Source organism: Rhipicephalus sanguineus, chromosome 4 (assembly GCF_013339695.2).
Source record: "Rhipicephalus sanguineus isolate Rsan-2018 chromosome 4, BIME_Rsan_1.4, whole genome shotgun sequence".
Classification (NCBI taxonomy): Eukaryota; Metazoa; Arthropoda; class Arachnida; order Ixodida; family Ixodidae; genus Rhipicephalus; species Rhipicephalus sanguineus.
In genome coordinates this window covers 188,254,907-188,277,202 of record NC_051179.1, presented here as the reverse complement: position 1 = coordinate 188,277,202, position 22,296 = coordinate 188,254,907, and the positions used below count along the sequence as shown (strand labels likewise).

Genomic DNA, 22,296 nt, shown 5'->3' with positions numbered 1-22,296 from the left:
CCACGTCGACGTGTGAAGAGCAGTCAACACCGCAACATCCTTCGCCGCCGGAAGACCTGACACGAATTGTTCGTCGTGAACTGGAAGCGATGGCGCCCTCAGCATTCTATTCGCGCAGCACCGATGCCACCCCTGTTACCGTTCCTCTCGTTCAAGCCATCGTTCGTCAGGAGCTGGAAAATATCGGAGTGCATTCTGTGTGTTCTGTCGCCACGCCCAGAGTCAGCGAACGCCTTTCTGCCACGTCCTCCTCAACCGACGATTCTCTCCACGTTCTCGCAACCCGGCTGAGTGGCGAACTGCAGATGACCGCCCAATATGTTTCACCTGCCACCGCGCTGGACATATTGCCCGCTACTGCCGCAGCACATGGTCCTCGACCCCTCGTGCAACGACCAATATGACCGTTTTGACAGTAATGCCCACCATTTTTCACCCGCTCCCGAGTCCAACGCCGCTGACAATGCCGCTAGGAACACTTGGTACAGCCGCTCGCCTTCGCCACGTGGACACCAATCTCGTTCGCCGCAAACACGTCGCCCATCGTCCCGTTCGCCACAGCCACGACGCCTATCGTCCCCCGTGGCTTTCGGCCGCACCATTTCGGAAAACTAAGAAATGCAGCCCCCGGAGGTGGTGCTGCATTGACGACTACGGCAGCAAATCCTCTCTCTGTACCCACCAGACGAAGTGTCATCGACGTTAAAGTAGACGGCGTACCTGTTCAAGCACTTGTCGACACGGGAGCGAACCTATCTGTAATGAGTTCACGGCTACGCACACGTTTAAAGAAAGTCCTCACACCAGCAGCTACACAAGTGCTCCGTGTGGCCGATGGCGGCACGCCAATCGTTCTTGGTATGTGTACTGCCCGCTTAAGTATAGTCGACCAACCTACTTCAGTCATCTTCGCCGTGATTGACCGCTGCCCTTACGACGTTATCCTTGGACTGGACTTTTTGTCAAATCACTCTGCTCTCATCGATTGCGCTACCGGCGTCCTTCAGCTAGAACTGCCTCAGCTCGTCGCTGCTTCCAACACTACCCCGCCGCGACTGTGCTCTCTTCAAGACGTGCGTCTCTCACCTCAGGCAGCCACCTACGTCGTTCTGACAGCAGAGCCGCAGGTTCCCGACGGTGAATATGTCCTCTATCCCCTCGTTGACATTCTTTTGAGCCGGAACGTTGCCGTTCCGCATACACTCGTCACTGTCACCGACAACCGTACCTCGCTACCACTTCTAAATTTCAGCTTGTGCCCTCAAGTACTTCCTCGTGGCATGTTCTTGGCCAACATATCTGATGCTGACGAATTTGAAATTGCAGCTCTCAGCGCCGAGACTGATTTACTTGCGCCTACTGCGACTCACAGCTCATCTTCTTTGCCGGCTGATTTCTCGAAGATGATTGCCCCGGACCTCAACCCTGCACAGGCCAATGACATCCGTCGCCTCCTCGCGTCGTACAGTGACATTTTTGATCTTGACGACAGACCTCTAGGGCAAACGTCCGTCGTTCAGCACCGTATAAACACCGGTGACGCAAGTCCTATTCGTCGGCGCCCCTATCGTGTCTCCCACACTGAGCGCAGAGTGATCCAAACGGAAGTCGAGAAAATGCTTAGCAAAGGTGTCATCGAACCGTCAGACAGTCCTTGGGCCTCCCCTGTCGTCCTTGTAAAGAAAAAAGATGGTAGCTGGCGCTTCTGCGTTGACTATCGCCACTTAAACAAGATCACCCGCAAAGACGTATACCCGCTACCACGCATCGATGACGCGTTGGACTGTCTGCACGGAGCTACATACTTCTCGTCTATTGATCTTCGGTCCGGCTACTGGCAGATTTCTGTCGATGCAATGGACCGCGAGAAGACTGCCTTCGTAACACCTGATGGCTTATACCAGTTCAAGGTCATGCCCTTTGGCCTATGCAATGCTCCTGCGACATTCGAACGGATGATGGACTCTCTGTTGCGAGGTTACAAGTGGTCTACTTGTCTTTGTTACCTTGACGATGTGATTGTCTTTTCTTCCACCTTCGACAGCCACCTGACGCGTCTCGCTGCAATTCTCGCAGTCTTCAGAACAGCCGGACTTCAACTGAATTCCAAGAAATGCCAGTTTGGCCGCCGGGAGATTACCGTGCTGGGTCATCTTGTAAACGCTGACGGCGTCCAACCAGATCCTGAAAAGATCCGCGCTGTTCGCAGCTTTCCTGTGCCCCGCTCTACTTCTGACGTGCGGAGCTTCATCGGCCTATGCTCTTACTTTCGTCGTTTTGTGAAGAACTTCGCCGACATTGCTAGGCCACTAACAGATCTGCTGAAGAAAGACACCACATTCTCATGGGGCCCTGAGCAGGCTCAAGCGTTCACCGCTCTCATTGGCTTCCTGACTACTCCCCCCGTACTTGCCCACTTTGATCCATCTGCTCCAACAGAAGTTCGCACCGACGCCAGCGGGCACGGTATCGGCGCAGTTCTCGCTCAACGGCAGCACAGTCAACAGTGCGTGATAGCTTACGCCAGTCGCCTGCTCTCTTCCCCCGAGAGAAATTATTCCATCACCGAAAGAGAGTGCTTGGCTTTAGTCTGGGCTGTCGCTAAGTTCCGGCCATACCTATTTGGCCGCATGTTCTCCGTCGTTACGGACCACCACGCTCTCTGCTGGCTCACTTCTCTGAAGGACCCGACCGGACGTCTTGGTCGCTGGGCTTTGCGGCTCCAGGAATTTTCGTTCACAGTCACCTACAAGTCTGGACGTTTGCACAAGGATGCAGACTGTCTTTCTCGTCATCCGGTGGATCCTCCTGACCCCGCTGCGCATGATCCGGACAGCTGCGTAATGGCTTTTACTGACGTGAGCGACATGCGCACCGAACAACGTCGGGATGAGTCATTGCGCACCATCATCGATGCCATCCAGTCTGGCAGCACCGACGCCGCATTCCGTATGTTCGTGTTGCATAACGGCATCCTCTACCGCCGCAACGTCAGCATTGAAGGCCCTGAGCTCCTGCTTGTCGTTCCTCGCCATCTACGGCCCGTCATACTTGAACAACTTCACGACGCACCGACGGCGGGACATCTCGGAGTTTCGCGCACATACGACCGCGTGCGACGTCGGTTCTTCTGGCCTGGGCTATACCGCTCCGTGCGTCGTTATGTTGCTACTTGCGACCTATGCCAACGCCGGAAAAGGCCTCCTCTGCCGCCTGCTGGATTTCTACAACCAATTGAAGTTCCCTCGGAACCATTCCATCGCGTCGGCCTTGACCTGCTTGGCCCTTTTCCGACGACGACTTTGGGAAATAAGTGGATCGCGGTCGCTACAGATTATGCGACACGTTACGCCATCACGAAGGCCATGCCAACTAGTTGTGTCACTGACGTTGCGGATTTTCTTCTTCACGACGTCATCCTCCTCCACGGTGCACCCCGACAGCTGCTGACGGACCGCGGCCGCTCTTTCTTGTCCAGAGTTGTCGACGACCTACTTAGATCTTGTGCCACAGAGCACAAGCTGTCTACCGCCTACCATCCACAGACTAATGGACTTACTGAACGTCTTAACCGCACACTCACAGAGATGCTTTCCATGTACGTCTCTCAAGATCATCGCGACTGGGGACGCCGACGTTGGCCTATGTGACTTTTGCATATAATTCCTCTAGACATGACACCACGGGATTTTCACCTTTTTATCTTTTGTATGGTCGCCACCCCATATTGCCGTTTGACACCGTCCTTACCTTCCGCGCCATCTGTTACCATGTACGCTCACGACGCTATTGACCGGGCTCACATGGCTCGTCAAGTCGCCCGATCTCGTCTCGCCACGTCGCAGGAGATGCAGAAAGCCCGCTATGACCACCGGCATCGTAATATGAAGTTTGCCGCAGGTGATTGGGTGCTCCTTTGGTCACCATGTCGCCGTGTAGGGCTCTCCGAGAACTCCTGTCCCGCTACACAGGACCCTACCAAGTCTTGCGTCAAGTTAGCGACGTGAATTACGAGATTGCGCCGTTGCACTTCGATTCGTCAAGTACGCCACCTGTTGACATTGTGCATGTTTCGCGGATGAAGCCCTACTTCTCTCGCAATTCATCGCCGGACCTGCGCCGAGACGGCGCTACAACGCCCGGGGGTCCTGTTACGGAGAGGAAGTGAAGGCAGACGAAGGGCTGAAGAGCCTGACTGGCGCGCGAGTGTGGCGGTCAGCCATCTTGACTCTTTTTACTGATTCATCTCTGTAAATACATATTTTATATACTCATACAACCCCGTATCATATTACCGGGGCGTATGACAACGTTAATCAGGAAATTTTGTGGGACATACTGAAGAAGTGGGCATAGGTGACGACTGTACAGCTTTTGAGGGAAATATACCGAGAAAGTACAGTTTGTATAGAATGGGAAGGAAAAATTACACCATCTCCCTAAAGGGGACCATGAGGCGATGCGAAGCCGGAGCACTTGCACGATCGCGTTCCGTTGGCGTTCGTTGGGCATGCTACCGACCTCGCGTCATGGAACGCGAAGAGGGACGCTACGCGCGTCGTATCTTCCATCTAGCCTGGCCGTTAATTCTCACAGGGCGAGCGGGGAACGCGGTCGACAGGCGGGCGAGAGGGGCGCAGCGTAGGAGAGGAGAGAGAAGGGGGGGGGGACGCGCATGCGCTCGAGCTCATCGCGGCGTTGCGCAGGAGAGAATTTCGGCATGTCTAGCCCGTGTTTCAGAGGAAGAGTGGAAAGGGGGAGGGGAGAGTGGTAAGGGAGAGGGGGGAGAGGGCAAGTGGAGAGGGAATGTGGAGAGAGGAAGGGGAGAAGGAATGTGGGGAGGGAAAGTGGAGAGGGGAAGGGGAGGGTCGCATGCGCAGTAAGGGTGGTCGCGCCGCACACCACCACCACCACCACCGCCGGATTGAGCTCGACCTTAAGATACTTCGCATCTAATAAGTAGCAAGGACAGCGTTGAAATTAGCAAGGGGCTGAGACAGGGATGTCCTTTGTCCCCGCTGTTATTCATGATGTACATGGTGAGGATGGAAAAAGCGCTAGAAGGTAGCAACATTGGATTTAATTTGTCACACAAGCAGGTCGGAGCGATGGTTGAGCAGTAGCTTCCAGGTCTATTTTATGCTGATGATATTGTCTTATTTGCGGACAGTCAAGATGATATACAGCGACTGGCAGATATATGCGGAAGGGAATGTGAGGCTCTAGGACTAGGATTTAGTGCAAGAAAATGTGGATTGATGGTATTCAATGATCACGAAGACCATGCGGTCTTTATACAGGGCCAAAGAATACCGAGGGTAAGCGAGTACAAGTACCTCGGAGTATGGGTAAATGAGGGGGATAGATATATGGAGGTACAAGAGAAAGCATCGGTAGCAAAGAGAAAGAGGAATGCTGCAATTATGAAGCACAGAGCTTTATGGGGTACAATAGGTACGACGTGCTTCGAGGGCTGTGGAAGGGTGTGATGGTCCCGGGGCTTACATTTGGGAACTCAGTGGTGTGCATGAAGTCAGAGGCACAATCAGGAATTGATGTAAATCAAAGGACGGTGGGCCGCTCGCGTTGGGCGCTCACGGGAAGACGACAAATGAGGCTGTAAAGGGTGATATGGGATGGACAGGCTTTGAAGTGCGGGAAGCTCAGAGCAAAATGAGATTCGAAGAGAGGCTGAGGAAAATGAAGAAGAGTATATGGGCAGAGAAGGTTTTCAGGTATTTGTATAGAAAAAGCGTTGACACGCTAGATGGAGAAAAATAACTAGGCTGTCCCGCAGTAATATACGGCTAGCAGTGCGGGCGATATGGCAACAAGGAGCATTAAGCGGAAGGTCAGAGAGGCGGAGAGGAATTATTGGATGGTCAGCGATGGAAAAGAAGCCGGCTATGAGTAACTACCGAAGGGAAAAAAACGAAATAAGGACGGAAAGGTTTTATGATAATTCAAGGGGAAGCGCTTTACTGTTTGAAGCAAGGCGGGCCTGCCTTAGAACGCTGTAGTTATAAAGCGAGATCAGTAACGAAGAAGAACAATGTACAGCTGCGGAGGAACTAAGGAACGATGGAACATGTACTGATTGAATGTGGCGATATTCACCCAGGTATACGTGTGGGCACGAGTCTACATGAAGCCTTGGGTTTTCAGGGACAACAATGGAAAGCTGAACACGTCCGCGATAGAAATAAGAGAACGGTTAGAGTATTGGTGGCAGAAAAGTAGAGATAACGAACAAAAATAAATAATGGGGGAAAAATAAGGTCATTCTGCCTTAAGAGGCAGAGAGATGGACCGTGAATTTAAATTTTTTTGGTATAATAACATAGATTTAATCAATGTAAATAAGGTATTAGGCCAACATGAAACAAGGAAGCTTTTTTTTCTTTTTTTTTCTTCGAGCCTGGTGGCAGACATGTCACCGCTCATAGCATCCATCCAGTTAGAGTTACTGTATATGCTACCATACACCCTACACTCTAAGCCAAAATGGAGTATTTTGGGAGTGTTTCTGCCACACAACAACAATCGTCATCCACCTCGCGTGCTTTCCTCGCGTTATCACCGCGGTCGCGGCACTTCCCGGTCACGAACGGCACGCGCGTTATCAGCGTGACATAGCATTCTTGACAGGAATGTGACGAGAGCTGGGTTTCAAGAAAGGAAACGCGAGCAAGCCAGATGACGATTATTGTTGTGTGGCAGAAATACTCCCCAAATAGTCGATTTTGGCTTAGAGTGTAAGACAAAATCGAGTATTTGGGGAGTATTTCTGCCACACAACAATAATCGTCATCTGGCTTGGTCGCGTTTCCTTTCTTGAAAAGCCAGCTCTCGTCACTTTCCTGTCAAGAATGCTATGTCACGCTGATAACGCGCGCGCCGTTCGTGACCGGAAAGTGCCGCGACCGCGGTGATAATGCGAGGAAAGCACGCGAGGTGGATGACGATTGTTGTTGTGTGGCAGAAACACTCCCAAAATACTCGATTTGTCTTAGAGTGTATACAGTAACTCTAGTTCAAGTGACTCTAGTCGATATTCAACCGGCGCACTTGTAAATAAAGTCAGTGTGTGAGCAGTACTCGTTGAGTGCGGACGTTGTTCCTTTCTTCGGCGCTTCGCGCCAACTCGCGTGTTCGGGGCTGGACTGCGTTCCCGCCGGCTGCGCTCGTCACCGCCGGTCGTCTTCGCCTGTTTCCTTCGTCGGGACCACCAGCCGCCAACACAGCAGTTGCTGCATTGAAGAAGACAAGAGCACTTGTCGAAACGTTGGCTACTGAGTGCCACACATGCGTCACATGCTAATGCAGCAAATGAAACTGCGCGCCAAACAAAACGCACTTATATGTGTGGCACCCGCGGCGCAGCAGTCTACCAAGAAAGGGCACACGATCATCATCATCAGTTTCGATCCTCATGTTTCGGTTGTTGGTTGCTGCGCAATGGTTGCAATGGTCTCGTGTTTTGTCTGCGTTGGCCGTAATAGAAAAGGTTTGCCGTATCACCAGCGTTGCTACGACGCAACACTCGAAGCGATCGCGGTTGTTGATCGGCCGGGATGAAGCTGTTATCTGCTTGGAGGCCGTTGAGCAGCGCCTGTGCCCAGCAGTCGCGCCGCTGCTACTCGGTCACCACCAATGGCGAATACTGTCTGCGCGGCTACCTGAGCGATGCGATGGTGCGCTTTCGCGTTGCCCTGCGCACCCTGTGGCCCCGCGGTCGAGTGGCTGTCCGCCGTGGTCAGGGTCCACCCGTGCTGTCGCGTTACCTCAGCGTTGGGCCAAACAGACGCGAGCAGCCGACTTGCGGAGACGCGCCGCCCGTCAGCTGTTCGCCGGCGCTCGCCTGCCGCTCATGGGGCTCACTGGCGTGTGCCTCGTCACCAAACCATCCCTGGTCACCAGCGAAGAGGAACTAGAGAGTGTCTGCGTCGCCCTGCGGGTGAGCGTCTGACCTGTCACGCACTTCGTGATTGCCCTTGACGTAGTTTCGGTTGTGTGCCTCACTGGTGTAGTCCCTAACGTAGCAAGATTTAGGTTATTTTGAGCGTGACAACTCAAGGACGCTGCCCAAGCGGTATTCTTGGTCATGCATTGTCGATCTCGTCACAACGCCGTCGCGGAAATCACGCTTCACTTTTCCTGAACTACGTTATCTTTTCGGTGCAAGCACCTGGTTTACAGTGGCGCTGCGTCAAGAGTAAAGCGAGGATGTCCATCGATCGACGTAGTCAGTGGTTAATGCCGAGACGACGCCAGTTGTTAGGAGCAGGAAAAACAAAAAGCTCAAGGCATCACGCGTTGCCTTGAGCTTTTATTGAAAGGTTGCTTCATACTGATTCGTCAGTACGAAGCAACACAAACACACACATGTGTTGTGTGTGTGTGTGTGTGTGTGTGTGTGTGTGTGTGTGTGTGTGTGTGTGTATATATATATATATATATCGCAATTCGCTAACAGTTCAAAGGCATATGCCTAATGGTGGCTAACTATAACAAAAGTCCAAGAGTAAACAAAAGCTGGCATTCAAATGACCAGGCAACGTTGGCAAGCCCAGAGAGCCAAAGAGTGGAGCAGTCCTCAGAGTGCTGGCAAGTTCTTTGTGTAGGAGGGGATTGCAGAGCAGTTTTTCCCAGGAGTCTAGTTTTGCCACCTATGGAGGTGGAATTCTGAGTGTATACCGGCAGCAAATGAGCGGAGATCGACCAGTGTCACACACCTCCTTGTAAACGTCCGGTAGGGGTCCACGGCTGTTGCTCCAAGCCGATGGTTCAAGACGAATGAACCACGATTCCAGGAGTTTTCTTTTCCCCACTTTTGTTCCAGAGCCAGTGTCATCGCATCGTTTAAGTTGAAGCTATGTCCTGTGCAGGGGTGTTCATGGGTGCATAGGTAGGGTTGCCACCGGGCCGGCCGGTTCTTCAGACAGCAGGCCGATTGCCGGTCCACACCTAAGACCGGACATTATTGGCCAGTTTATTAGCCATCGCATCGCAATTATTATTTTTTTTGCATTTATAAGTGTAAATTCAGCAACTTTGAAGATACCAAATATTTTTCATCCAGCACCAAAATTCTCAGGCAATTTTCAATCAATTTCTATCTTGTGCCCATAAAAACTCGGAAGTAATGGATCCTTCCAGTTACACCGATCATTTAACTAAGCGAAAAATCAGCATCAGTGGTTACGTGCTTGCATCATGAGCCTAATTCTCCGCCTACAAAACAGTGGAAATTACGTGTGTCTGTTCCGAAAAGTTAGCGATCGGCCCCGAGAACGAGAGCTTGCTCCTGGCCACGTTGCTAGAAATAGGTTAGGTGTACCGATGTTCCGCCTCCGCCGCGCAGCCTCCTCGCTGAAAATGGGGACGCGCTTCGCGTTTTTTCCGACAGGCTGCGCTGGGTGTATCGAGGCTTCAGATCAGCCGCTTCAACGGGGGCCGCGTCGCTTAAAGCTGCATTTGCGACAACTCTTCAAATGCTGGCCGTTCCTTTTTTATCAGGGTAAGCACACTTAACAATGTGATTTGAAAGTAAATGCACAACATCAAGAAATTCAGTGGCGGTAGCCAACAGATGGAAATACATAGGAAATATAGCTTATGCGAACAGCGATAATGAGTTTACAGGTGAACACAAATTTCAAAAATATTTTAGCTTGTGCGCAAATAAGGCCATTGTGGCAAATTGGTTGAGGCCGCCGCGACAAACTGGTTAATAATAACATCTGGTGTTTTACATCCCAAAACCACGATATGATTATGAGAGACGTTGTAGTGGAGGGCTCCGGAAATTTCGACCATCTTGTGTTCTTTAACGTGCACTGACATCGCACAGCCCTACCATTTCGCCTCTACCGAAATGCGACCGCTGCGGCCGGAATCGAACCCGCGACGACGGAACACCGTGCCCGCGACCTTCGGGTCAGCAGCCGCACCTTAGCCACTGGTGCACCGTGGCGGACCCGAACAGGGTTAGTCAAAAAGAAAAATGTACTCCCTGAAAAAGAAGCGGGCTGAGGGAGGTTGACGTCTCTCTATAGGATGCTTATAGAAGAAAGCACACATTTTACAATGGTAGATTAGAATTCCTTTCATGGGAATTGTCGTTATGCATGCACCATATCGCATGGATTCAAGCAGCCCACCCATGGTGTTAGTTGTTCAGCCGCCTTTGCAACGTTTACACGTGCTGGCTGGTGCGTGGTAGTGAAGGTTAACGTCCGTTTACCGACAATCCATAATGAATCACCATGTGCCATTCTGATTCCGCCTCTCGTTATTCGTCACAGACATGCTGTTTTGCTGCAGTAGCAGTAGTAAACTTTGTGCCCTGCTCTGGGTGCACAAACGTGAATGGTCGTGCCCGTTTCCTTTTCAGCATCCTAACCATTTGCTTTCCAGTTTCTTTTTCGAGAATGGCAGGAATTGAGAGTGACACCATATTCCGTGACGTCGCTGTCTGACCCGTTACAAACACACGCCAAACCAGACGAGGCTCCATTTGTGCACATATGTTCGCCAGTCGAAACGCCTGCCGCCTAAATGCTAGCCTATTTGAAATAGCTATCCTTGTTCATCGTGTCCTTATTTACACAACTTATATTGTCCAGATGGGCAAGAAGTGCTCTTTGTCGCGATGCATCTCGGGCTACAAATCGTGCACGGAGAAAATTTGCTTTTTCGCTGCTCCGAAGGACAGTGACCGCTTGAAATTGTGGCCACTGCTATTCCACGGAAAAATCGCGAGTTGCAAGCAACAAATTTTGTTTGTGAAAAACATTTGATGCGCGTGATCTGTCACCAAATCATGGGAAGCGCTATTTAAAAGGAAACGTTCTTGTGAGGAAACATTCTTTCGTATCATTTAGCCGCACCATACAATACTCGAGCTAAAGCAGCTTTTTCAGGCAAAAATATGTGAAATTCGTAGATCGTGCCAATACTGTGATAAAATTCTTCGCGCACCATAACGTATATATCTTGCAGTCTATTTATTTTGAATATATCAAAAAGCGGCTTTGAAGTCATCGGCCACAAGCTGTCGCCCACTTCATTGCGTTCTCTTTCAATCCTGTATTTTCGACGTGGGAGAGGCGCGTGACCTGCTAGTGCATGCCCTGAAAGACCTACGTAGAGTTATTTATTCCATTGCATCAAAGCATCCGTCTTCTCGCAAATGTTTACGGAATTTGCAAATAAGCGTTAGTAGTAAAAGATTCTGAAGCTCACTTGATCTCATATGCGAAATGCCCCTTAACATGACACCTGCTCTTATATGATGCTGACCGCAAATACATAATTAATCTTTCGAGAGCAATGAAGGGTGAATTCAACATGCTTCACGCAACTGGTATTTACATTTGTAGACAAATGCGGGCACGATCGCCTAGGCCACGGTGGTTGCCGAGGCCGGAAAGTGGTGTTTTATGACTTCATGCCACATGCGGAACCGTCATGTATAAAACACTACTAAGTCTTTATATCTAACTTATTATTATGATATTACAATACCAGACCAATCCTCACAGTGCCTTGCGATATCTAAACACGCTAAAACACCGAATGTTAGAACGTCAAATTTTGTACTGGGTATAGCCAGTGGCCACCGTCCCGGCGCACGCCTCCTTCGGCAAAAGGGAAAGAGGTCCCCGATTTCTCTTCATTTCCAATGCGCCGTCTCTCACCACCTAAACTATTCTAACACCGTGCTCCCTGGCCGAGGACACATAATGCTGGACCTTTACGTTCCCAAATGGACAGCACATAAGTAGACGGTATTTATCTTTATGCCAAGAAAGTATGTTAGCTCTTTTTTTGCACTTGTACATTATGTTGACTTCTGCTCTGCAACAATGGTTTCAATAGATGACATTGCGTGTCAATACTCAACATGGCGCCTTTTTTTTCAGCATAAATTCAACCCCTTGTACAACACACCACCTCCCCCTGCCGTGTAGAGTAGCAGGCTAGCGCATGCTATTGCTAGGCCGACCTCTCTGCCTTCTTTAATAAACCTCTCTCTCTCCCCCCTGCCCCGAATAGCCGGCTTCTTCCAGATCAAGGTGCAACCCTATGCACAGGCGGCGAACGTCTATGTCATTTGTTAATAATTTCTTGTGTAAATCAGAGGGACCCTTTTACAATCATGAATTCACCTGGCTTTTGGAACATTTTTTCGTCTAAAGATGTCGCATGCCTCCTGTACCTGTGATTTTTCTCGTGGAAACGATGTCTTTCGTTCCAGCCCATGCGGCACATGGCTCATTTTCATCGTCTTGTAGCCTGACACAAGGGCACCGAATGTACGTTACGTGACGGGGCACATCTTCGAGAAAGGTGTCATGTGCAGTGGACACATGACAAAGGAACTTTGCCATCCCAGCAATGTTTCTTTTCGGGAAATACAGAATCTTGCATAGACTTTTCGAACGTAAAGGGTGCTCTCGCACATACCGTGCGCAAGTCAGCAATACAGCCTTTCAATGAAGGCTCCTTGGGTGCTGCCTAATCCCCTCTATGATGTAAATATGTGTGACCCCCGAAAATGCACTGCCGAGGCAGTGATGTCACCCTTTGTACGCCCGCATCAAGTCGCTAGTGCCGCCATGTTGAATTCTGGCAATGTCTTTTGCTTTGTAAATAGTGTGGTGCATTGTAGTCTGCACAGTGGGTGCCGTCAACAAAAGCCCCAACTACAACAGCATGGTTTTATTGCGATGGCAATTATATGGACACTCTTAGCGTCTTGCCATCGACGTCATGCCCTGGATATGTATATGTATGTATATATATAGAAAAAGCTCAAAGAAAAATAAAGCAGAAGAAAAAAAATGCGATGCGCTCGACCGGGGATTCGAACCATTGACCGCTCGCTCCCTAGCTCGCTGCATTAGACAACTCAACCATGCCCCATGCATGCGCCGGCGAAATAACGGCAAGCTATTATATGCACCTCTGGTGGTCAGCAAATCTTGGAGGATCTTGAGCCTGTTTTCTATCACGCAACGCTCTTAATTTTCTTTCGATTTGAAAACTGCCCTTGAGACGCGCTCAAAAAAGTGGCCCTTTTCTGTACCCACTTGTGATGTGGAAGAAGAAACAAAGAAAACCGTGCACACTTTGCATCAGACGCCCCCGAGTGGTAAGAAACGCAGGGGGTCACTCTACGCACCGCAATTTAAAAGAAAAAGAAATATCTAAGGGCATCTGATTCTCCATTCTCGACACTTGCAGCGCATTGCTCAAGCACAGAGACGTAACAACTGTGACAGGCGCTGCAAGTATCAAGCTTCTTGTCGTTCTTTATGTGACATTCCAATTTCTTGCTATCGCATTCATTGCTTCGCCCTTGCGGCGAAACTGTGACTTTTTAAAAAGTCTTTCTCTCCTGCTGAGTTCCGCATGACATTTGTCGCTCCACGTTTATGGCTCCGGGATGCATTGTCACCGCTGGCAAGCACACTGAAAGATTTGCGCTTTCCTTTTGTGCGTCTTCGGCCTGACGAACAGATGAATACTTCATCCAATGCAAGTTTTGGATTGCAGCAGAGCTTGTCCGATTAGGTACTTCTTGTTACGAAGGCCAGCAATAAAAAGCAGCTCCACTACTGTAAAAGCTGAGGAAGTGCGTAGCGTGGGCACAGAGTTTCCACTGCTCCGTTTACCAAAGCGTCGATGACTCCGATATTTGAGGTGAGCATTTAGGGTTTCCCCGGCACGAGTAGAATCTTGTTAGGGAGATTTGCAAAATCGGTGTGGGACATGTGTGCTACTTTTTGCTGCACTTTATCGACTTGCTGTTTGTTACGGCAGTTGAGATACGCGTTGTCTGCAGCGAGTTCCATCAGGTTGTCTCCCCCACCAGATGTGGTGAGGCATTGGCATCCTCCTTTGCGCATCCGCAGGTTTCCGAAACGGTTTTAGCGATTTTTAGTTAATTGTTACAATTACTTGTTGGTTATTTCTGTTAATTATATTATTTTAGACCTTCTTAATTCATTTCAACCCAGTTTTGAGCATTGCTAGCCTTGTTATGGCCTGTATTCAGCGCTTTACTCTGAGCATGATCACGCCACAAGTATAGTGCTGTTCACACCAACTTCCATTTTCTCTCCAGTTATGCATTTTAGAATACAGTCTGAGGAGCTTATTTTAAGACTTGAGTTTCGCCTTATTGCTGTCAACGCTTCACCTTTGAGCAAAACTGCGGCATTTCTTTTCAAGTTTATGTGTTAGTGGACCTAATTTAATTAAACTAAAAAGTAGCGTAATTGTTAACGTTAATAGCATAAAGTGTACAAAAAGAGTTTTATGTCAAATGGCTCACCAGAAATATTTAACCCAGAATTTGCTTTTGGTGGCCTTAGTGGAAATAATGGCCTATTTTGGTGGCTTAGTGGCCACAGTGGAAAAAAAAATGGTTTTTTTTAATCTCTGTGTTCTGTAGTCACTGCATTTAAGCCTTTGGATACATCACCTAACCAATGGCACCTTTAACACATGCAGTAGAACATTGCAGTAATAGTGCCAGGACAGGTTGGATTGCAGACACGAGCTTGTCCGTGCTTGACCCCTCTGCAGTGTTCTGTGTGAAAGGCCCTGCTTTCTTCCTTCATGTCAGATAGCCTAAACTGGACTTGCAGGAGCTGGCTGTCACAATGAGCAAGAAGCAAGAGGTGGCACAGGTGCCAGACAAGGAAGCAGTCAAACTGGATGACCTGGAATTGGGCACAGTGCTAGGAAAAGGTGCCAATGCGGTCGTGTACAGTGGCCGCTGGAAGACACCCGTCAGCACCCAAAAACACCCACTGGCAACCGATGACAGCAACACTGTCAATGCTCCATTGGCTATGGCTGCTGCCAAAGAGACGGACTTGGGTAAGGGAAAAATTAATGTGCAAAGCACATTCTTGGGTTAGCCGGTACATAGATTCAATGTTTTTAACTGCGCAAACACACCAACACACATATCCAACAGGAACCTAGATGCACACACGTAGTAGAGTTGGAAGTCTGCACTTTGTGTCTGCTTCTGTGTTCCTGTCTACGTCCCATTTTCTCTGCGCAGTTAAAAACATTCTCTGTGGTGTGGTGACATGAGCTCCATGCACCATAGAATGCTGCTGGTCTTTGTTGAAGAGAATGTGCTCCCCCCATTTTATGCCTTAAGAGAATATTTCAAATATAAAAAAATAAATGCTGTGAAGTTAATTCAATTATAACTCTCTTATGAAAAAATTGTAGTGGCTTAGCTTGGCTATGCCAGGATATACACAGCGTGAGCTGCTGTGTATATGTTCAGCTGGTTGTTCTTAGCTCTCCTGGTTATCTAGGAATAGCTTGATTATCATGCTTACTGCTGCTTCAATGACACACACATGGTGTATGCATTATGTAACACACATATATTTATTTTTTGCTCAACGCCATTTTTTTTTTGCCACAAGGACAGCTCGGTGGTCAATGTAGTAATACACTGCTGTCTCTATGGCCCCAATGCCCGGCGCATCTGTGGTGTTGGGACCGGGCAATGCCCGGCCCATGGCTATGACGTCATTCTTATGGAATGCGCAGATCGACGCGACTCCGGTGCGCCCGCTGTGCACCGTGTGACGTCACTGCTCCACGTGCATGCGCAGCACGGCTCTTGTACGTGCACGCGAAACCGCTCCGGCTCGGCCAGTGTAGCTAACGCTACAAAAACATGCTTTTGTGAAAATGAAAGACAATTATGCAAATAGTAACTGCAATATAAAGCAGACTAGAAGTGTCTGCTCTTTTTATGTCTCTTTAATTTGTCATGTACTGAGTCATTGTTGATCATGTCGTGCTTAAGAGTAGTTGCATGCCAAGACATTTCCTGATTGCAGTTCCATCGTGGGGACCGCTAAATGACTGATTCAACGACAGCTAGTGTCAGCTAGAACAAACCGTAAAAATAACAGTTCCTGTTTCAACGGCTTTGGAAACTTCACCTACTACCAGTAACACACATTGCTAGGCTAGTTGGGGCACGATTAATATGAAGCGCGTGCTTCTGCAAGACTAATATTCGACCTTAATTGTCGCTCCCCATATCAGCATTCTGTGTAGAACTTTGGAGTAGAACAAGCTACAGTGGCAGTGATTCAGATAGCCATAAAGGGAGAAGAAAAGTGGTCCTACAGAACGAGCTAAATCAGCCAGGACTGTCATTATTATCATTACTCCATTTCAGGATCCTAGTCAGAAATACTGCAAGTTCACACATGGAAGGTTTGCAGTGAAGCAGAAGGTGCAAGCCAGTTATCTTCTTCATAGGCAGTGTGTGCCCACTCTAGTAGTAATTAATACATAGGCCAGCTTGGCTGATGCCTGCCTTGCCACAGGTTATTTAAGGAATCTGATACGTACAGGGGGGATGGAAAGAAACGCGGCATGCTGTTTTCATCACACTCTGATTTTGATGGCAATAAAAATATGTTTCTTGATTGCATCGTGGATGGCTCTTGGGGCTTTTTATCACCCATCCAGGCTACAACCGCTTGAAAAGAAATGCGAAACAGCAGAGAATGCGGATGCCGCATGTTCGTGTTTCTTTCCATTCCCACTCCCACAGGACGCTACAAAAGACTTAGCATGCCTCTTCTGACCGAATTTTTATCTATGCTTTCAATCATTGTTTCCCTTTTATAAATGCTAGACAATTTACACGGTGTGGAAATTTCATCATGCCTACAAGCAAAGTGCCTATTGCCACACCATTCAGCTTGGTGGGTCAGCACCAACCGCTGCTTCTTTTAGCTGTCATTTAATGTTCGATTAGTTTGGTTTTGTAGTCATTTGACAACCTGCTTTGTGCCACCTCATATGGTCAAACAGTATCGGCATAGCTGTCACGTAGTCCCATCGGGAAGGGGATGTGAGTTGATGAGGTCATTGTACCAACACAAAAAAGCAGTATGACCAAGCTAGGATACTAAAGCGTGCGTTTCAAGGGCAGCAAAGGTTAGTGTGAGCACTAAGCCATTATGGCCACTGCAATGAGTGAGTGCCTGCCATAGCTGACTGGATGCACAAAGCACTCATCTCTTCAAAAAGAGAATAAAAAGATTGTAAAGCAGCACTGAATGTTTTTTTTTCTTTTTTATTTGTATCTCTTTTTTTTTCGTTTTTAATATGGTTTCCTGCATTGGGTCACTTGGCCATATGCCCATGGCCCTCCGTCAACTGCTATTTGTGGTGACGACAACAGTCGTTGCCAGCAGTATTTTTGTTTTGCTTCAGTGAGAGGTGCGCAGTTGCATCACATCCGCTAGGAGCTTGTAAGGATGTTGTATGCTGCTAAGTGGCTCATTTGTTTGAGATAGGCAATTACTTTGAAGCTGGAAGCAGAGCAGTTGGGAGCTAGAATGGTAGTGAAAAACACAATTCATTCAGACAAAAACAGTTTGTTACAAACCCAAGCAAGACCTCGTGTGGTGTGCACAGAAAGGCACAACTTGTCAGGGTAGTAACAGCTTCTTGCCCAATGTATGAAGAGCACAAGTGGGAAGAACTCTTTTCAGATTGAGACATTTGCAAGTGCTAAGGGTGGCTAAACAAGCAGATTGGTTGATAAAAATAAAAAGGATGGTGATGTGCCCTGATGCAAGTGGTTTATTTTATTCCCAGGACAAAAAAAAAAGTATGCAGAAATATTCCTTGGGCAGTATGAAAACAAGGTGCAAAAGTTACAGCAATAAGACTGAAATAAATCCTACCACAAAATCCCGAGCTAGTGCCCCCCCTACGGTAAAAGATAATCGGACAAGATTTGGAAGGGGGGCCTTGCTCCGTCACAAACCAAATTTCAAGATGGTGGGGCAAGAGCCTCTAAGAACAATGCACACCTGTGCTTCTACTGAAGTGCTTTGTTGAATATACATGCATTTACTGTTTTTACTGAACCGGAGGGAAAGCTCGTGTAAATTTCATGTGTCGGGACCAGGGGGGAAAGACGTTTTCCAAATGTTCCAGCAATTAGTGACAGCTCGGAATGCAACCCCGAGGCGCCACACTGTAAAAGTACTAAGAAATTGTGCACATATCTAAAGACTCGCGAAAACTTGGGCTCCTAGGAACCACTGCTGCAGGATTCAGTAGTGGAGAGCAGGTAAAAAAAAAAAATGGAGGGAGGGGAGTGGCGGGTGCTTTCTTAGTCATTGGCGCATATTTCAAATATCCCGAAAAGGAGAAGGGGGCGCTTGCTCTGGATTTTGTGGTAGTAAAATATGTAATTGGAGATTTTTTAGAAATCGGCGAGTACAAATGTATGCAGTTTGAAAGTGACTAAAGACACGTAGCAGCCGCAAGCAGGCCATGACACCCGGGCAAGAGTGAAAAGTGAGTGCCCTTCCCCTTTCCCCACCCGGAAGGGCGAGGAGGCTGATGCAGAACGAATAAAGTTCAGTGGACAGTTGGTCTCCGTGCTGTTGAGTCGTTTCTCTACTCCACGAGCGCTCATGGCCCAACAAATACTTAAAGGAAAAAATGGTAGCATTTAACGATGGTTGATAAATATAATGAAATCAGTTAGTTAAAAGTAATTTGCCTCATGTCATTCTTTCAGGCACAGTGTGCACACCAAGAGACCGCATGAAAGAACAGCTGTGATAATTATATTCAAGTTGTATTGCATACATCTTCAAACACATCTCGTGAGGCCTCTTCTACGGTTTCAATAATGTATGAGGGTGCGTGTCTCCATGATGTCAATGTGTCATCATGTAGTGGGTACTTTTTCATTGTTCTTCAAAGTTCTCTACAGTGGTATCAATAGGGTGTCATGTTTATAGCTTTATCTGTGCATTGGCATGGGCACGTATCATATTTACTCGCTTAATGAACGCACCCCCATTTGTAGTCATCAAAATTTGAATTTCTTTTTTTTTTTTCTCCCGCATAATAAATGCACCGCCAGCTTTGATGCAGGAGCAGCAGCTGCATGGCGTTTCCCCATTCTAGCGCTTTATGTTGTACATAGCACAAACAACACGCAGGATGACTTTACTGATTTGGTCTTTATACAGAACATGATAGTGAAGGTAAAAATGTGCCTAGAGTGTCAATATAATTGCTAACCTAAAAGCATGTTTGCAAATAGAGGACATCTATATTTGCTGCAAAAGGTAAGCTAACACATTTTTTCTTTTGTATTACTGCATTTTCTACTCTTCCCCAAAAGCTTTTGTAAAAATCACCCTGCATAATAAATGCACCCCCAACATTGCTTTGCTTTTTGGGAAAAAAGTGTGTTCATTACACAAGTAAGTATACTAAATATTAAAGCCCCTTAACATTCACAAAGTAACAGCATTGCTGGGAGAATGCCACCTTGGTGAGGACTTCCCTTCTTGTTGTCAAGGTGCCCTGTCTTCATTTGCTGCGCTGTCGTCCTGTTTTCTGTCGGTCTTTTGTGATAGCCTTTTCACACCTCTCCTAGTATGAATAAACCTAGTTTCGCGACTTCGCCATCATGTCGGTCTTGCTCTCTCGGTAGGCTGAAACCCGTGATGTGCGCGGCCGCTTGTTGCCATAGTGTCAAACAAAATCTGTCGGCGTTCATTAAGGGCTAATACCATGGTGGTCTACAGAAGTGATTGTCTTCCACAATATGCACGTTCTGGAATTCGGCAGCAAAAAAACCTCAGGGCCCACTGGGCTTGCATATAAGGAGAATGTCGCTGATTTTGTGATGGCGTCAGCTATGAACAAGCTTTCAGGAGACCTCAAAAACTATACCCAGAGCTGCACAAGCACATGCTGAGTCAAACCACTTCTTGCTTCTTGTGAAGTGTGTAATTGCATCGTATATCAAGATTAGGATGCATCACACTGCAGAGACAGCGAGTGGCAAAATTACTTGATCAAACATCCACAAGCAGTTCCTCGCAAAACTGGTCATTTTCAGTCATCAGTAAAAAATGTGTGAATATACCAATGTTACTCTTCCACATAAATAAATGAGCTGTTCTGTTGCATAATCTTTCCTGTTTTTTTAGCACGTCCAACATAATTGGATGGCTTAACTTCTACACTCATCATGATCAGCAGAAAGTTAACAGTAACCTTATATATATATATATATATATATATATATATATATATATATATATATCGGCCACATAGGGACTTGTGAGCTTGGTGCTAATTAATTAATACCAAGCTCTGTGTTAATTTAGACATTAAATCAGCAAAGTGTCAAAGCGAAGTGTTAGTTTAGACATTATTAAATGTCATCAATTCAACAACTGACCTTTTCCATTCAGTTTTGGTCAACCCAGAAGATTGTAAAAATGGAGATATTTTTATCAGTCATAAAATAAAGTTGAAGACTTGGGCGTTTTCTTTAGAGCTTGGTTTACTGTAGTGATGAAAATCTACGAACAGCGGAGCCAGCATTTCGACAAGTCCACAGCGTTGGTTCCAGTGACATTCCCGGTTCAAGTATCTTTCACCACTTAGAGCTGCCAACTTCCTGCCTTGTTTAGTTTGCTGTACTTGTCAAGCTCCTTACAGGCCTAAGCGTAATGCATGTTGCATCTTTGATAACACACATTGTCACTGCCCCTGATCTTCATTAAGATCAGTGTGCAGTGTCAGCAACTGGAACAGGATAATTCTTTCAAATGCAGCTCATTGTATACTTAATTATTTAGCTGTGCTCAGCATTACAGAAATAAAGCGGAAGCAGTATTTCTTCCGTGCTGAAAATTGCTATACTTGTTATAAATTTAATGATTCTAAAGGCTCTTGAAAACAAAAATGCTTTTAGCTAGGTACAAATAATAAAGCATCGCTCCGGTTAATATTTTTTCAAGAGCCTCGCTGTACAAGTTGGAATAGTGAAGTTTGACTAATTTTCAACACTTAAGGAAAACCGGAAGAACGCACAGACACAGAAAGGACTGTCCTTTCTGTGCCTGCGTGTCTTTCCTATTTCTCTAAAGTGCTGGAAGTGCATCTACCTTTAATTTTTTTCTTGCTTTACACAGTCATGTGCACTTGGGCACAGACAAGGCAGCATTTCTGAAACCTTTACACCATAGGCAAAATTGAAACGGCACACAGCATACCACAAGTGAAATACAAGCGATCACTAAATCTAGGTATGCATGTTCTGTGAAGAAAAAACATGATGACAGTGTACAACAATGACAGCGCTCCACCTCGTTGTGAAGCCTAATTGCCTCTGCCAGAAAGGCGCACCTGAGAAAGTTGAAAAGTGCATTTAGCCAAAGTTTATTTGCGTCTGTGGCTGCCGCATGCTTTCTTGTCTTGCTACCACAAGCTCGTGATATTAAAAAAAAATCCCAAGAAATAGGATTGCAAGACCAGCTTAGAGTTGAAGTTGAATTGAAGTTTATTGCCACATAGTTACAAAACATGTATACACAGCAAGGATGGTGGGATAAAAGCTGCATATAGGCAGCTTGACTGGTCCCACCTCCCCATACAATAACAGCAGCAACATGACAAATATTCCCACTTGTTGCAATATTAAAATAAAAATACACAAAGCAAAGTGATAAGCATCAGCAAGAAACACACATTTTCATGAAACACAAAAGCAAGGTTGTTATTCATAATATTAGTTGAAGCAATGCGTTTTTAGGAACATAACGTATGTTTTTATCGCATAGTGTATATTTATTTAGAGTGGAGGGAAGACAGTAGGAAAGTGTTTGAAAACCATAGTTTGTGCGTGGTCGCGGAACCGCCCAATGTTCAGTGTGTCGGTTTAAGCGAGATGATTGGTTGGAGTGCATAGCAAAGCATAGCAGACTGCAGCTTCTAGGAAAAGGAGGGAAACTTCTGGTGGCTTCACAAGCTCGTGCCTTGGGCAGTAGCGATGCGCCGTCCAGTCTTTTTAGTGAAGGTCAGGTTCCACGCTGAGAAAACCACGGTGAAGCCGTCACCCCTGTCCTCAGACATTACATTTTCCTCATAAGTTATATTACCCCTAGCTGGCTCGTACTTTATAAGTGTTGAGGCTTGGGCTAGTTGGTTGGTAATCATACTAGCAGGTTTTTGCAGCGCGCGAATGTAGGAAAAAAGGACAGAGTAGACAGAAAGAGTGCTCTTTCTGTCTACTCTGTTCTTTTTTCCTATGTTCGCGTGCTGCAATAAACCTGCCAGTATGTGTACTTTATTTTTCTATTCGCTCTCCCCTTACAGTCACACCTCCTCTCCACGGTCAATTGCATGACCTACTTTCCCTTGCCACAAGGCTCCTCCTTTCTTCTGGTCATGCAACAT

At 47.2% G+C, this 22,296-nt stretch overlaps 1 protein-coding gene across 1 annotated transcript in view; it reads left to right on the top strand.

Annotated features, from left to right (window-relative positions):
• LOC119391923 (serine/threonine-protein kinase Pink1, mitochondrial) overlaps positions 1-22,296 on the top strand; it is a 116,592-nt gene that overhangs the window by 17,529 nt on the left and 76,767 nt on the right. Inside the window, exons 2-3 of the mRNA XM_037659572.2 lie at positions 7,525-7,957; positions 14,661-14,895. Coding sequence (XP_037515500.2) covers positions 7,525-7,957; positions 14,661-14,895 — 668 coding nt within the window. The remainder of the gene's footprint in view (positions 1-7,524; positions 7,958-14,660; positions 14,896-22,296) is intronic.